At 35.1% G+C, this 14,725-nt stretch overlaps 1 protein-coding gene across 1 annotated transcript; it reads left to right on the top strand.

The window, feature by feature from the left end:
• Positions 1–2,525: 2,525 nt before the first annotated feature.
• On the top strand, positions 2,526–5,203 carry LOC131626915 (aminomethyltransferase, mitochondrial). The gene is made up of 4 exons (XM_058897754.1): positions 2,526–2,682; positions 2,938–3,501; positions 4,276–4,394; positions 4,480–5,203. The coding sequence occupies exons 2-4, from the start codon at positions 2,941–2,943 to the stop codon at positions 5,024–5,026; spliced, it is 1,227 nt and encodes a 408-aa protein (XP_058753737.1). The 5' UTR covers positions 2,526–2,682; positions 2,938–2,940; the 3' UTR covers positions 5,027–5,203.
• Positions 5,204–14,725: the final 9,522 nt, after the last annotated feature.

Consider the following 14,725-nt stretch of genomic DNA (forward strand, 5'->3'; position numbering starts at 1 on the left):
TGTATGTAATGTGTTGTATCAGATGCAAGGAATTGGATGAAAGATGTGCTTGTTGGAGTGTATATATTCTGAATTTTTCTTTGCTCAATCATGATAAACCAAGTAATGCTGGACTGGTGAAAGCATGATATAAATTCGTTTGTTTCTCTCGCATGGAATTCTGAATGATTTGTAAACTGCCTGAATTGCTGAAACAGAATGTATGCAGGGCTGTCTTTACTTAGTGTATGGTTTCGAGTGTGGATCAGGTTTGCTTATTTTGGTCAGTTTGAACAAAGGACTGAAATTCTGTTAGTTTTAGGACTGAACCTGTTAATTAATGTTAGCAAGAATGGTAAAGTGTATGTATAAGTTTTTTTCTTGTTTATACAGGGCTAGTTTATGACTGTATGGTGATGTTTGCTTTGTCTTATACAGGTGTTGCTGTAGGGTCAAGTTTTCAAGGTTCTGGGTGACTTGAAGTGTATTAGGCAACAAGATTTTTCATGGTTTGTGTGCGTAGGAATTTGCTTCAGCTTGCTGCTTGGTGATGGTTCTACCTGAAGACGCAAGAGGCCCGAAGATTGAAACATGAATAGATCCCCCTTTTTTGTAATATTGAATGTAATCTTTGGGTTTGAATTTGTAAGTGATGTAGATTTTTTTGTAATGGATAGCTTGGATTTATGTTGTATGGACTTCGAATGGCATAAGGATGTAACTGTATTTGGATTTTGTAATAAGAAGTGGATTTTGATGGAATGTGATGGATGTATATCTTTTTGTGTCTCTTGAGTTTTAGTTGAATAGAAACTCTAGATTTATGTTAGAATTTTGAATGGATCATGATTGAATGAATATTGAGAATGATAGCATGAGGTTGGTATGTATTGAATAGCCTTGACTTGTATGCTTAGTTACTTCAAATTGCAAGAACCGAATGAACCAACTTCGAACGCTTGAACCCCTTTGCGTTCATGACATTAGATAGTTTTCCTTAGATAATTCCAAACAAAGGATCCATGTGATCAGACTAAATCAATCTTGCGCTAAAACTCTTCACTTCAATCATTAAATTCAATCCATATTAACTTCCCTTCAATCCTAAAAAATATCTTGCCTTGGTGAACACATGACAGGAACGCCTTGAATGAAGCCGAGAATCTCAGAGTTACAGTGAAATCCTAGCTCTTCAACACCCTTGATCCCGATGCTACATTTATTGATTTAATGATGCATTATGTGTTAGATGACCTAATGGAGGTATGCAAATGAAATGCAAAAGTCTAAGCCAGTTAGAAGTATAAGGGTAGGACAAATTTGTGGTATGACAGTGATCACAAAGCTCCACCCAATGTCGTGTGTAATGTACATTCAGAGGACACTTTGAGCTATATCGTCGTTAATGGATTTTGTCATCCACGTCATAACCATGATACTACATTTTATCCTTTGCAAGAAAAAGTATATCAGCTTCAATAGGACACACTAAGGTTCCGTCAAGAAAATATATCTTATTTTAGAAACACATGGCAACGAGAATAGCTCCAAACAATGAGTGATAATTGAAAATGTTAAGAAGAGGAGAAATAATATATAGACCCTAGTCATTGGTGGGGTGCATGAAGTAGCATGTTATTTTGGATTATGAGGGGTTGTATAAGGTGTAATGGTGATAATGAAAACATGTGGTGAGGAAGAGGTTTGTGGTTTGGGTTCGTTGATGGGTTCAAGAGAAGTCATTTTTATCGTAGAAGGAAAGCTTGAGGTTGAAGAAGATAGGGAAAATATGAAGGTTTTGTTGTTAGTGGATTAGGGTTTGAAGTTTCAGATGAGAGAACAAATATGAATGTTGTGGTGGTGGGGGAATGATGTATAAACATCGAGGTTGAAAGAGGAAAATTGAAGATTGTGATGGTGGAGGAAAGCCCATGTAGTGAAAAATCTCGATTTGATCAAGAATAAAGGAAAAGTAATGTGAAGAAGAGTTATAAAATCTGAGTTTAATTCTTCTAATACCATGTTAAGTCTAGCTGATTGAACACCTTAACCAAGTCATAACTTATATATAGAAAAAAATACAAAAAAATAATTAAAACTGAAATAAAAAATTATATTATTTTCTTATCAATTACAACTTAGTGGACTTACTTATATTATATATCCATGTTCTTTAACAGAAAGCCCACAATATATGAATGGATTTGTTATAACAAACCAAACCCTAAAGATACACAAGTATCAATTAATTAAAACTATATAATGATGTGTAACAAATGCAATACATAATACTTCATATCTATGTTATAAAAAATGATTTTTTTTTATAAATTTATTATATAAACTTGGTTGGTGGACAAAAAGAAAAAGAAAAAGAATGGGAAAGAGGTAATGGTAATGTTGCTACCACTCACTAAGGATGGGGTATCATAGGCTCTCTTGATTTGGGGGCACTCACTCAATATCAAGATGAGGTTAAGTTGTTCTCAATCTCACATCCACCAACTCCCTCTTTTTCTATTTTATTTAAATTAAATAAATATATAAAAATATATTATTTTATTTTATTTATTCATCTATGTCCATATTCATTTGATAAACGAGGTTCTCTCTTCTCGTCACTTGTCTGTGTTTCACACAAACACAAACAAGTTTACATTGTTTTGTTTCTGCACTCCCAACTCAATCATCAAACCAATCTCTGTAAGTGCTCTATATAACATTACTCTCATTTTATTCCACTTTTCTATAACATTTTCTTGATCTATATTTGTATATCTTGTTACTATTAACTTCTTCATCATCATCATCATCGATAAATTTCAATATAATAATTTAGATCTACGCAAATGCTATAGTTTTCTTTTTCACATTCTCACTGCATCACGTCTTGTTTCTGGTTGTGATGTGATGAACAACAATCTTGATTCAATCTTGGTCTATTGTGTATTTGCTTAGAAAATGAGAGGGGGCTTGTGGCAACTTGGCCAATCGATCACTCGCCGTCTGGCCAATGGAGGAGATAAGAAAGAGGTTGTACGACGGTGTTTCGCCACAGAATCTGAGTTGAAGAAGACAGTTCTGTATGACTTCCATGTTGCTCATGGTGGAAAGATGGTTCCATTTGCTGGTTGGAGTATGCCTATTCAATACAAAGACTCAATCATTGATTCGACGTTAAACTGTAGACAGAACGGGAGTCTTTTCGATGTTTCTCATATGTGTGGTCTTAGTCTCAAGGGAAAGGATGTTATTTCATTCCTTGAGAAGTTAGTGATTGCTGATGTTGCTTCTCTTGCTAACGGAACTGGGACATTGACTGTTTTCACTAATGAAAAGGGAGGGGCTATCGATGATTCCGTGATTACTAAGGTGACGGATGATCATCTTTACTTGGTTGTCAATGCTGGGTGTAGAGATAAAGATTTGGCTCATATTGAGGAGCATATGAAGGCATTCAAGGCCAAAGGTGGTGATGTCTCGTGGCATATTCACGATGACAGATCTCTACTTGCTCTGCAGGTCATTTATCACACACTTTTAACTCGTTTTGTTTGTTTGATATATAATACCGATCTCTTGCTTCTGCATTTTAATTGTTAAGATCTATAGCATTGTATGTTTTGGTTCTTCCCCGTGTCACTCGGAATGGCTGTATTTGTTCCAGAATCTAGACACTAAAACAATGATCATTAGAAATTATTCCTATACACTGTAATGTGGCCTGCACTGCACACTACCATGTGTATCTTTTGGTGTAGTTAGTGTTGTCAAGTAGTGGATAGAACATAGTGAAATTTGAACAAAATGCTACTGTTGTGCAATACGCTATTTGGTACGAAGTGTTACCAAATATGATGCTATATCAATGTTGCGTAGTGGAGTTTTAATATACTTTTGTAATTCCGCGATTGACAGCATGAAGTATAGTTGTGGCACATTGTCTATTGTGGTCATAAAATGATTCTAATTCACTTCTTCAGGTGGTTTGTACGAGGGTTCTTAAGTTTTCGAAGGCTCTATGTAGGTTAGCCACAATTTAGCTGTGGCAAAACAAAAGGAGCCCTATTTTGCCATGGTTTAACCGTGACTAATATTTTATAAGGCCCTATTTAGCCACGATTTAACTATGTCTAATATTGCGTCTTATTCAGTAGCCTGCCTTGCACGCCCTCAAAGACGCCCTGGTTTGTATCCATGTTAAAGTTGACAAATAATTGATGGGGTTTTAAATTAATGATTTGCACCTAATCGTAATTAACACTAATGAAGTTTTCTTCTTTTCTCTGGAAGCAGGGCCCTCTTGCTGCTCCTGTTCTTCAACATCTGACTAAAGAGGATTTGAGCAAGCTATACTTTGGGGAGTTCCGTGTGTTGGAGATCAATGGCTCGCAGTGCTTTCTCACTCGGACAGGGTATGCTTCATTTTCAAATGTGTGGTTTTATCCAATTGGCTGTTCAATGCATACATAATAACTCATTCTTTAATGAGACTATCAGGTACACTGGTGAAGATGGATTTGAGATCTCAGTTCCATCAGAGCACGGACTTGAACTTGCCAAGGCACTGCTAGAAAAATCCGAAGGGAAAATAAGATTGACAGGACTCGGTGCTAGAGACAGTCTACGTCTCGAAGCTGGATTGTGCTTATACGGAAATGACTTGGAACAGCACATTACACCTATTGAAGCCGGACTGACATGGGCCATAGGTAAGAGAAGGAGAGCAGAAGGTGGTTTCCTAGGCGCCGATGTTATCCTGAAACAGCTCGCAGATGGTCCTTCCATTAGGCGTGTCGGTTTCATTTCTTCCGGTCCACCTCCAAGAAGCCACAGCGAGATTCAAGATGAAGGAGGCAACAACATTGGTGAAGTGACCAGTGGTGGATTCAGTCCTTGTCTCAAGAAGAACATAGCTATTGGATATGTCAAATCTGGATTGCACAAAGCAGGTACCAAAGTAAAGATCGTTATTCGAGGTAAGCAGAATGAAGGAGTTGTCACGAAAATGCCGTTTGTACCCACAAAATACTACAAGCCTTCGTAGTTTGCTGCAGCATTTCTCCTTTCTTGACTAATTTTCCTATAAACTGAGTGTTACATAAATGTTAATGTCATTATTATGTTTCTCATGTCAAGTACAAGGCTTCATCTTGATTAATAACTCAATTTCATTTCAAACATGTATTGCTTGAACTTGATGTTATCATGAATTTTTTCAATATTTTCCTGTGTGTTCTGTGCTAAAGTAAGTAGAACAATATATTATAGACAGGCAAGACTATTTTGAGGCCTGTTTTTCATTCATTAAATAGTAGCTAATGATATAAGACTAAATCTGAATAATATAATAAGGTTGAAAAAACATTATAGGTGAGAAGATCGAGTCATTGTATGCCTTTAAATCAGGGAATAATAAGTTGCTCTTGTTGAATAGCTTCATAAGTTTGAAGTATAAGAAGGAGACTTCTATTTCGGATCACTTGAGTGAATTTCAAGGGCTCTTTGATCAGATATCAGGAATGAGTATTAAATTTGATGATGAACTTTTGAGACTATTTCTATTGCTATATTTATTAGTCTTGGGAGACGTTTTGGATTTATATTACAAATTCTGCTCGTAGAGGTGTTGTTTCTTTAAACATGACTAAGGATGATATTCTTAATGAGGAGATGAGAATGAAGGTACGTGGTTCTTCATCTCAATCAGAGGTACTTGCCATTGAAAATAGAGGAGAAGTCGGAAAAAGTAATCGAAGGGTGGTAGAGAGAATAGCAGAAGCAAGTCCAAGCCACGATACAAGAATATAAAGTGTCAATATTGTCACAAAATAGGACACGTACAAAAATATTGTTATCAATGGTAAAGGGATAACAAAGGCAAGAAAGGTAAGTCTAAACAAAGAGATCATGATGATGATCGTGTTACTACTGCTACTAGTGATGATCTTATTATTCTTCGTGATCATGAGTCTGTTAAGCTTGTATCAGACGAGAGCATGTGGATAGTTGACAGTGGTGCTACATTGCATGTTACACCAAGGAAGAATTTCTTCACATCTTACACTTCTGGTGATTTTGGAGTGTTGAAGATGGGTAATGATGGTGCATCTAAAGTAATTGGTGTTGGTGATGTTTGCTTACAAACCAACATGAGAATGCAATTATTGCTTAAAGGTGTCAAACATACTCCAAATGTCCACTTTAATTTGATCTCTGTGCATATGTTTGATGATTGTGGTTATGACAATCACTTTGGTTCTAGAAAGTGGAAACTCAACAAAGATAACTTCGTTGTGGCTAGAGGGGAGAAGCTTTCTAAATTGTATAGGACAAAAGCTTTGGTTGCTAGGGACACTCTGAATGCTATCAACATGGAAGCATCTTTGTGGCACCGAAGACTTAGTCATATTAGTGAAGACGGATGAATGTTTTGGACAAAAAAGATGTTCTTCCTGGATTAAAGAATGCATATTTGGATAAGTGTTCTCATTGCATGTGTGACAAAAGACCAAGTATTGGAGAAGTTCAAAGAATTCCATGCTTTAGTAGAGAGACAGACCTGCGAGAAGCTGAAACGTGTTCGTTCTAATAATGGTGGTGATTATTGTGGACCATTTGATTCTTATTGCAAGCAGTATGATATTGCGAATGAAAAGACTCCTCCTAAAACTCCTCAATTGAATAGTTTAGCAGAGAGGATATGAATCGAACACTAATTTAGGGAGTGAGGTGTATGCATAATGAACCATATGATTATGTTGATGATCAACAAGTTAGAGATGAGGAAAATATTCCAACTAATGATGATGAAGGGGAGAGATATGTCACAGGATGAGAATCTTGGTGAAGCTCTAGAGTCATCTCAAGTTCAACTAAGGAGGTCTAACAGACAGAGACAAACTTCTACAAGGTATAATTCTGATGAGCATGTGACCTTGACTGATGAGGGTAAACCCGAGTGTTTTCAAGAAGCCATGAAAAGTGATGAAAATAAAATCTGGTTGGATGCAATGCATTATGAGATGAAATCATTGCATGATAATCACACTTATGATTCAGTGAAGTTTCTTAAAGGAAAAAGAGCTTTGGAAAAAAGGTGGATTTATAGAATTAAACAGGAAAGCAACTCTAAGTATCCAAGGTATAAAGATAGATTAGTGGTGAAAGGTTTCCTTCAAAGAAATGGTGTTGACTTTAATGATATTTTCTCACCTGTTGTAAAGATGTCATCAATTAGAACCGTGTTGAATTTGGCTGCTACTCTTGATTTAGAGTTTGAGCAAATGGATGTTCAAGGCAATGGTACAAGAAGTTTGAGTCTGTTATGTTTGATCAAAGATATCATAAGACTACTTCAGATCATTGTGTCTTTGTTAGAAAATTTTCTTACGATGACTTCATTATCCTGTTGTTATAGGTTGATGATATGTTTATTATAGGGAAAGATATTTCTAACATTGACAGGTTAAAGAAGCACCTCGTCGAGTCATTTTTCATGAAAGACATGGGAGCAGCTAAACAAATCTCTGGCATTAGGTTCATGTGTGACTGAAAAGTGAAGAAATTTTGGATGTCACAAGAACATTATATCGAAAGAGTGTTGCAACGATTCAAAATGGAAAACTCTAAGGCAGTAAGCACTCCTCTTGTTACTCATTTTAAGTTGAGTTCTAATCAAAGTCCATGAAGTGTTTGATATGAAACATGTTCCTTATGCGTCTGCTGTGGGTAGTTTGATGTATGCAATGGTGTGTACAAAATCAGATATAGCACATGATGTTGGTACAGTTAGTAGATTTTTGTCAAATCTAGGTAGAGAGCATTAGAATGCTGTAAAATAGATTTTAAGATACCTTCACGGTACTACTTATACGAGACTTTGTTTTGAAGGAGATAAGCCTACTCTAGTGGGGTACTCTGACTCTGATATGGCTGGAGACGTTGATTCCACAAAGTCCACTTCGGGCTACATGATTAAATTTTCAGTGGGAGTTGTGGCTTGGCAATCCAGATTGCAAAAGTGTGTAGCATTGTCCTACTATAGAGGCTGAGTTCATTGTCATTATCGAAGCATGCAAAAAGTTATTGTGGTTGAAGAATTTTTTGCAAGAGCTTGGTTTTGTTCAAGACAAATATGTGTTATTTGTTGATAGTCAAAGCGCCATTCTTCTTGGTAAGAATCCAACTTTTCATAATAGGTCCAAACACATTGATGTGAGATATCATTGGATAGGTGATGTTTTGGATGCTCAGTTGTTCGAGTTAGCTAAAGTTCATACAGATGATAATGGTTCTGATATGATGACTAAAACATTACCAAGAGGGAAGTTTGAAGCTTGTTGTGATATCACCGGTTTGGCGATTTCCTCCACATAGTTGTGAGTAAGAGATTTGTTGGGCTTGGGTTCCCTTCCTATGTGGAGAAAAGTCAAATATAAATAACCCATTTGTCTCACTTATTTAAGTGGAGAGTGTCAATTTAGGGTGAAGAGAAATAGAGAAAAAATAAGGATTTAAAAGAGAGAAAAGAGGAGAGAAACTCATTCCTGTTTTTTCTACACCAGTCTCACTAAATTGAAGATCCCCGATTCGTTCACCGTCAGATCGAGCTGAAAATTTATGGGCATGTTCACAACTCATGTATCTAACTTTAGACCGTTCAAAATTTGAAAACAAGGTCTGAATTGAGAGATATGTGTCTCGCATTAGAGCTGCAGATTTGGGTTATTTTTCAACTTTTTTATTCTTACTTGTAAGTTAGTTTTGCTTTGTGATTTGTCACTGTTAGCTATTGTTTGTGAATCACATTAAGACTCTCTTGTACGCTTAATTGATTATAGTGAAGCTATTTCTTTGGTCAGGACGACACGTGATTTTTACTCTCATATTGAGTGATTTTCCATACGTTAAAAATATCGGTATTTTTTAGTGCGTTTATTTGTTTGACCTGTCATTTTATATTTGTTATTGATCCTCGAGGTTCCTACAAGTGTGGAGAATTCTATATCTACTGCGTATTGGTTTATTATTGTGTCTTAGTTTTCTATCAGAGTGGTATCAGAGCCAATGGTTCAATGAAAGGACCAACTCCTTGTATCGAAAGTTTTCCTGACAATGTGGTGGTCAGGCGGCATGTCCCGCTTATGTGCCTGCAACGACGGTACAAGTGTATGTGGATGAAAGAGCTTCCGCTTGAGGCGGAACATAGTGGATGAACTCACACTCGAGGGGGAGATTGTTGTGTACAAGTGTGAGTTGTTAGTCTCATATTGCTTAGAAAAGTGGAGGTTGAACACTTTATAATTAGTGAAAGAATCCAAACACCAATCATTTTAAGATTTTGGATAAATATTTGGCGTCTCTTTCACTTGTGTATTGCTCTTAAGACGATATGTAAGTTCCCCGTGATGATCCAACATAAATCAAATTTCATTCTTATAGGTTAAGTTATATCTCCACAAGTCCATCTTTGAAAAAATTGGTCATATAATCTTAAATCTTAATTAATAGTTTCGTAGTTTCTTATTTTAAGTCAAAGAACAGAAATCAATTCTTTTTGCATTAAAAAGAAACAGAACCCACATTAGTATTATCTTTCCTATACATTTATTATTTCAAACAGTCTAAAACCCAGGACTACGTGTTTGGATCAAAATTAATTTTAAAAAGATTGATTTTATAAAATTAAATTTATGCAAAAGTAAATTGAAAAATTACTAATTTTTGAGCTAATACACCTGGTCAATTCTAGTTTATGTACGATATGATTTAATAACTGATTCGACAATGATCGACTCAATATTTAATTCTATAATATAGAGTGAAAAACGCGGTGTTGAATTAATAGTTGCATACTAATCTCACACTAAAAAAGTCATTTCTCAAAGAAGACCAGGATTATTATTCTATTCATATTCAGCACTGCCTCATATTAATCAGCCTTGTCGCTATCATCTTGTTCTCCTTAGCGCACAAAAATATCAAAAATTAATATTTGAAACATTTTTTCACTCTACAACCATTTTCTTGAATCCATGTACATTGAATATTTTATTTGTTTTGACATAGACTTAATAATCGCTCAATTCACATTCAACAAGTTATCCATTACTCTCTTATTATTATTCCAAGTATTAGGAAAAGATATTAATAATAGTTAAGGTATAATATGAAAATATTTCGTATATCTTGTAAAACAACGAAAAGTGTATATCATATTCTTTTGTACCTCTTCTCTCTTCTAATTCCCTTTAGGTTTGACTGCACTACAAGTATGTAGGGGTGGGAATAGGCTGGGCCGAGATAGGCTTTGTCAAGCCTGAACCTGGTCTGCTATAATATTCAAAGCCTAAGTATGGCCTGTAGTCTATCATAGGCTTATTTTTTTGGCCTGGGTCTGGCCTTTTTGAAGGCCTGATTGGCCTATTAGCCTACTTAAAAGCCTATTTCATTTGAACATTTGTAAATAAGTCATTCAACTCGTCTTTATATAGACTAACAAATTAAAAGATCAATGAGATTAAAGGTTTGTTTGCATTAATTTATTTGAGTTTACCTAGTAGCATCAATTTTGTGATATTATTTGTTTGAGAGAACTTATCGAAACAACTTATGACATTGTTCATAAGATTCTTTTCATCTTATTTTCATAATTTCTTCAAGATAACTAAAATTTATTTTTATATTTTTAATTCAAAGTAAAAAATATAATATAATAATAATAAAATTATTCATATGTATTTAAATAGGCCGGCCTCTTAAGCTTAAAAGGCTTTTTATGTGGCCTGTGGCCTAGCCTTTTTAGCTAAATAGGCTTATAAAAAAGCCTAGACCTTTTCTATTTATCTAAAAAGCCTGGTCTGACCTAGGCCTATGTAGGCTGAGCCGTAGGCCCCTGTTAGTCGGCCTGGTCTATTCCCACCCTTACAAGTATGGTTACGTTAACTTTTGTTTGTTAAATTAGATTAAATATCCAATATCCTCCCATCACTGTGTGCTCTAATTTACTGTTTATTTATCTTCTCTCTAAAAAAATAATACTTTTTAAAATGTTTATTTATCTTCTAAAATATATAATTGTTGTGAGAAGTGTCTAGAATTTATTATATAATATGTAAATTGATTGTTTTTCATACACTTCATTAAAGAAATACATGCTTTCAAATTGATGAAGAAGTTTATAATCTGAAAGTTAAGCTATTCTTGAAAACCAACTTAAACAAACCATTGTTTTCTGATTGCATGTGTCTCATCGTGCATTTCATACTCTTTTACATATATATTATGGTCTATTGGTCTAACTCCTTAGATACATCGTTGTATTCGATAATAGTTAAATTTCTTGTAGTTAATGAAACTTAACTATAATCGAAGACAACAATGCATCTAAGGAGCCATGTCATTATACCATAATTTATATGTAAAAGAACATCAAATGAACGATGAGACGCATGCTGTCCGAAAACAATGGTTTGTTTAAGTTGGTTTTCAAATACAATTTAATTTTCAGATTATAATATCTATGTCAATTTAAATGAATGTATTTTAAGTCAGGTGTATGGAAAACAAGCAATCTACATATTATATAATAAACTCAAACAACATCATACTACAAAACAAGATAGTATAAATTTGTGAGAAATGAAAAAGATATATTATAAATTTCTAGGACACACCTTTTATTGAAACTAATCGTTGAACGGGAATCAATTCTAAAGTTCATCTAGTTTGTGAAGCAATGAAGAAGAAATATAAGGAGGAAGAAGCTTACACAACAACTTCATACTTATATTTCTTCTCATTCTATCTCAAACTAGATGAAGTTTGTTATCGCTGTTGTTTCTTCATTAACTAAAATGTGTTATTCTTGTTGAGTCCTACAATAATCATGAAAGTTATTCACATGTGAAAACACAAACTTATTTGTCAACAGAGTATGAAAAACATCTTGTTTGTGAAGCTATGAAGAAGAAGTACAAGATGGATGAAGTTTCCATCATAGCTTCATGCTTCTTGTACTTTTTCCCATAGTTACACAAACAATATGTACCATAGTCAAAGTATGGTCTTTGTTAAGGTAGTGAAGACGAATCTGAAAAAATGAGAACAATTAATCAACAAAAATAACATGCAACAAACGAGATAATGGGGAACTATCTAACAATAAGATGTAAGAAGAATAATACCTTAACATATGAAGCACAAGATTCACGGCTAATGGTGAAGAAGAGAAAAATGGGTGCTAGGGTTTCACTTTGAAGGAAACGACGCTACTGTCAATAAGGGAGAGAAAATTCACTTATATGGGAAAATTATTTCACAATGGTTATCTACCAACCGTATTAATAAGTGTTTATTTATTATCAATATATCACAACGGTGGAACATACCAACCGTATTCATATTCCTTTAAGTTATTATATAAAAATAAATAAAAGAGAAAAGACACGCCTTAACATTAAGGGAATAATATATATATGATGGCGTTGGGGTTCGAACCCATGAAAGCTTGATGGTTTTACCACGGTTGACTGCTCAACAGTTGTTATATACAATTAATTTTTAATCAAAAAACAAAAATAATATGATAGCGCCTTATTTTAGAGATGTCACCACGGTGTAGTGAAAAACCGTGGTGACCATGGCATTGTTGTTTACGTGTTTTGTAGTAGTGGTATTTGGGCAGCCCTGCCTTAATTCAGATGACTTTCGATGGATCCTCTTTGACGAAACATTCAATAAAATCATCCAGGAATTTCGGCCTCTCCTTCTTTTATCTCTTTCCATAGTTATGATGTTTGTATCCCCTCCATTCCCTTTGAAGGTTTCTCTTCCTCGCAGGGGTCTAGATCTACCAGTTATGTGGGGTTTACACCCGAGGCTGCAACCTCCTCAAGCAAGTGTTAATTTGTTAGAAGGGCCAAAAGCTATGAATTTGATGAGACCAAGTTGTTGAAGTTGGTATTTGTGTTTGTTAGAGTTTGTTTGAAGTCCCACATTATTTAGGTTCCCGGACTGTTGGGTGTATAAATATGTGAGAGAAACCTCACCTATTAAGAAAGCTTTTGGGATTGAGATCCAAGCATACTTAACACAAGTCTGAATCGAGCACCACGATATGGTCCGCAATGGTATATAACACTAAGGATGGCCAATGTAAGCCTTTCTAGAATTTTGTTAACTCACTCCTAATCACAAATAACTTTACCTTAACAATTCTTTTCTCCTTTTTGATCCCAAATGCCATCGGAATCTCAATATATCCTCGGGTTTTTGTGTCAGTACCGTGGAAACTTTAGAGGCTTCCTTCGTGATAGGGTTGCAGTATCGATTCCAGGCCCAAATTAATGTACATTTTCACTTACTTAATGTCGTGAGAGCTCCCTTGGTACATCAAAACACATTGAACTTTGTGCCCTTCCATTGATGCTCTTATATGGATGAGTATTTGATGGTTTTAGAGCAGCTAACTAGTGGATTACCATATTATGGCAATTATGGTCTTTTCTTGCCAATGATCCTTCAAAAGGCACCCTTCGCAAGAGTTTTCATTCTGAGTGAGGATGGTCTCCATTTATGATAAAGGATTGGATTTGAGTTCTTGCCTTGTATTTTAGTGGACACTTAATGGGTAAATCTTTCCAAATGGTACACAGTTTCCCATCGATGCAAGCTACGATGCATATGTCACCCCACTGGTTGAAAATTCCCCTAGAGTGTTTTTGGGGGAAAAAAGGACAAATCTGCTTTCCTCCATCCACCTCTATCAGCCTGAGGTAGTTCCTTTGGTTGTGTTTACATTGTATTCTCGCTATATCTAAGAGGCTATGTTGAAGGTTTCTTCCACCTGAATTCACCAACTAGTTTGAGATAAGATAAAAGAGAAGAAAAATGTCGTTAAAATGTTTCCCGTAAACAATGTCGATGATCTTGTGTGAACTCAAGATGGTCACTATTGAAGCGATGGATTAACATTTGATGGTGTACTATGAGTTATGGTTGCAACGCTGAAGTCCTAGTTCAATGTTGGGGGAGGGTGTATATGTAAATGTTGCAACACCTAAGTCAACAATTATTGAAAGTGATAGGTATTTTTGAATTAGAAAATGTGTACCTAAATTTTAAGGCATGCGATAGATTTTATAGTTCGATTCTAAAGTTTTAAATTCCTTTATAATTTTCTATTTTAAGACACCTACCTTTGGATGGTAATATTCGATGATATCTTGTCTTAATTCAACGGTTTTTTATCTTCTTTTTTTTTAGAAAAATAGAAATTTTATTCCCAAAAAACAAGTGCGGTACAAGCTGATCCGTAGATCCAGGCCACTAAAGGACTATATGACCATTACAAACCAAACTAGTGAATTAGTTTCTGTTACAAAATCTAGCCAATTTCTTATTATTATCCACACGCCATAATATAATATCTATAATTTCTTGACTGTGTAGTAACTTTTGTGTGCCATTCTAAAATATAATCTTATTGCGAAGGCTCCATATCATGTAGATTGTCTCTGCCAATGTCATCTTCACCAGCTTTCTCTTGCTACCTTTTCCTTTAACCATGTTGCTGATCCATGCCAATTCTGCAGGCCATTCTTCAAGTCAATGGTGAATGCCCATCCAAGCTAAGATTTGGATCCAAATCTGCTTGGTTTTGTCACATCCAAAGAACAGGTGGTTACAATACTTTCAATTAAGCCACAGAAAACACATAGCCCATCACTAACAGTTCCAAACC

Source organism: Vicia villosa, linkage group LG1, assembly GCF_029867415.1.
Source record: "Vicia villosa cultivar HV-30 ecotype Madison, WI linkage group LG1, Vvil1.0, whole genome shotgun sequence".
Classification (NCBI taxonomy): domain Eukaryota; kingdom Viridiplantae; phylum Streptophyta; class Magnoliopsida; order Fabales; family Fabaceae; genus Vicia; species Vicia villosa.

Coding starts and splice junctions, on each gene's coding strand:
- LOC131626915 (XM_058897754.1), top strand. CDS start 2,941: ATGAGAGGGGGCTTGTGGCAACTTGGCCAATCGATCACTCGCCGTCTG. Junction 3,502..4,275: donor GATCTCTACTTGCTCTGCAG/GTCATTTATCAC, acceptor CTCTGGAAGCAG/GGCCCTCTTGCTGCTCCTGT. Junction 4,395..4,479: donor TGCTTTCTCACTCGGACAGG/GTATGCTTCATT, acceptor TGAGACTATCAG/GTACACTGGTGAAGATGGAT.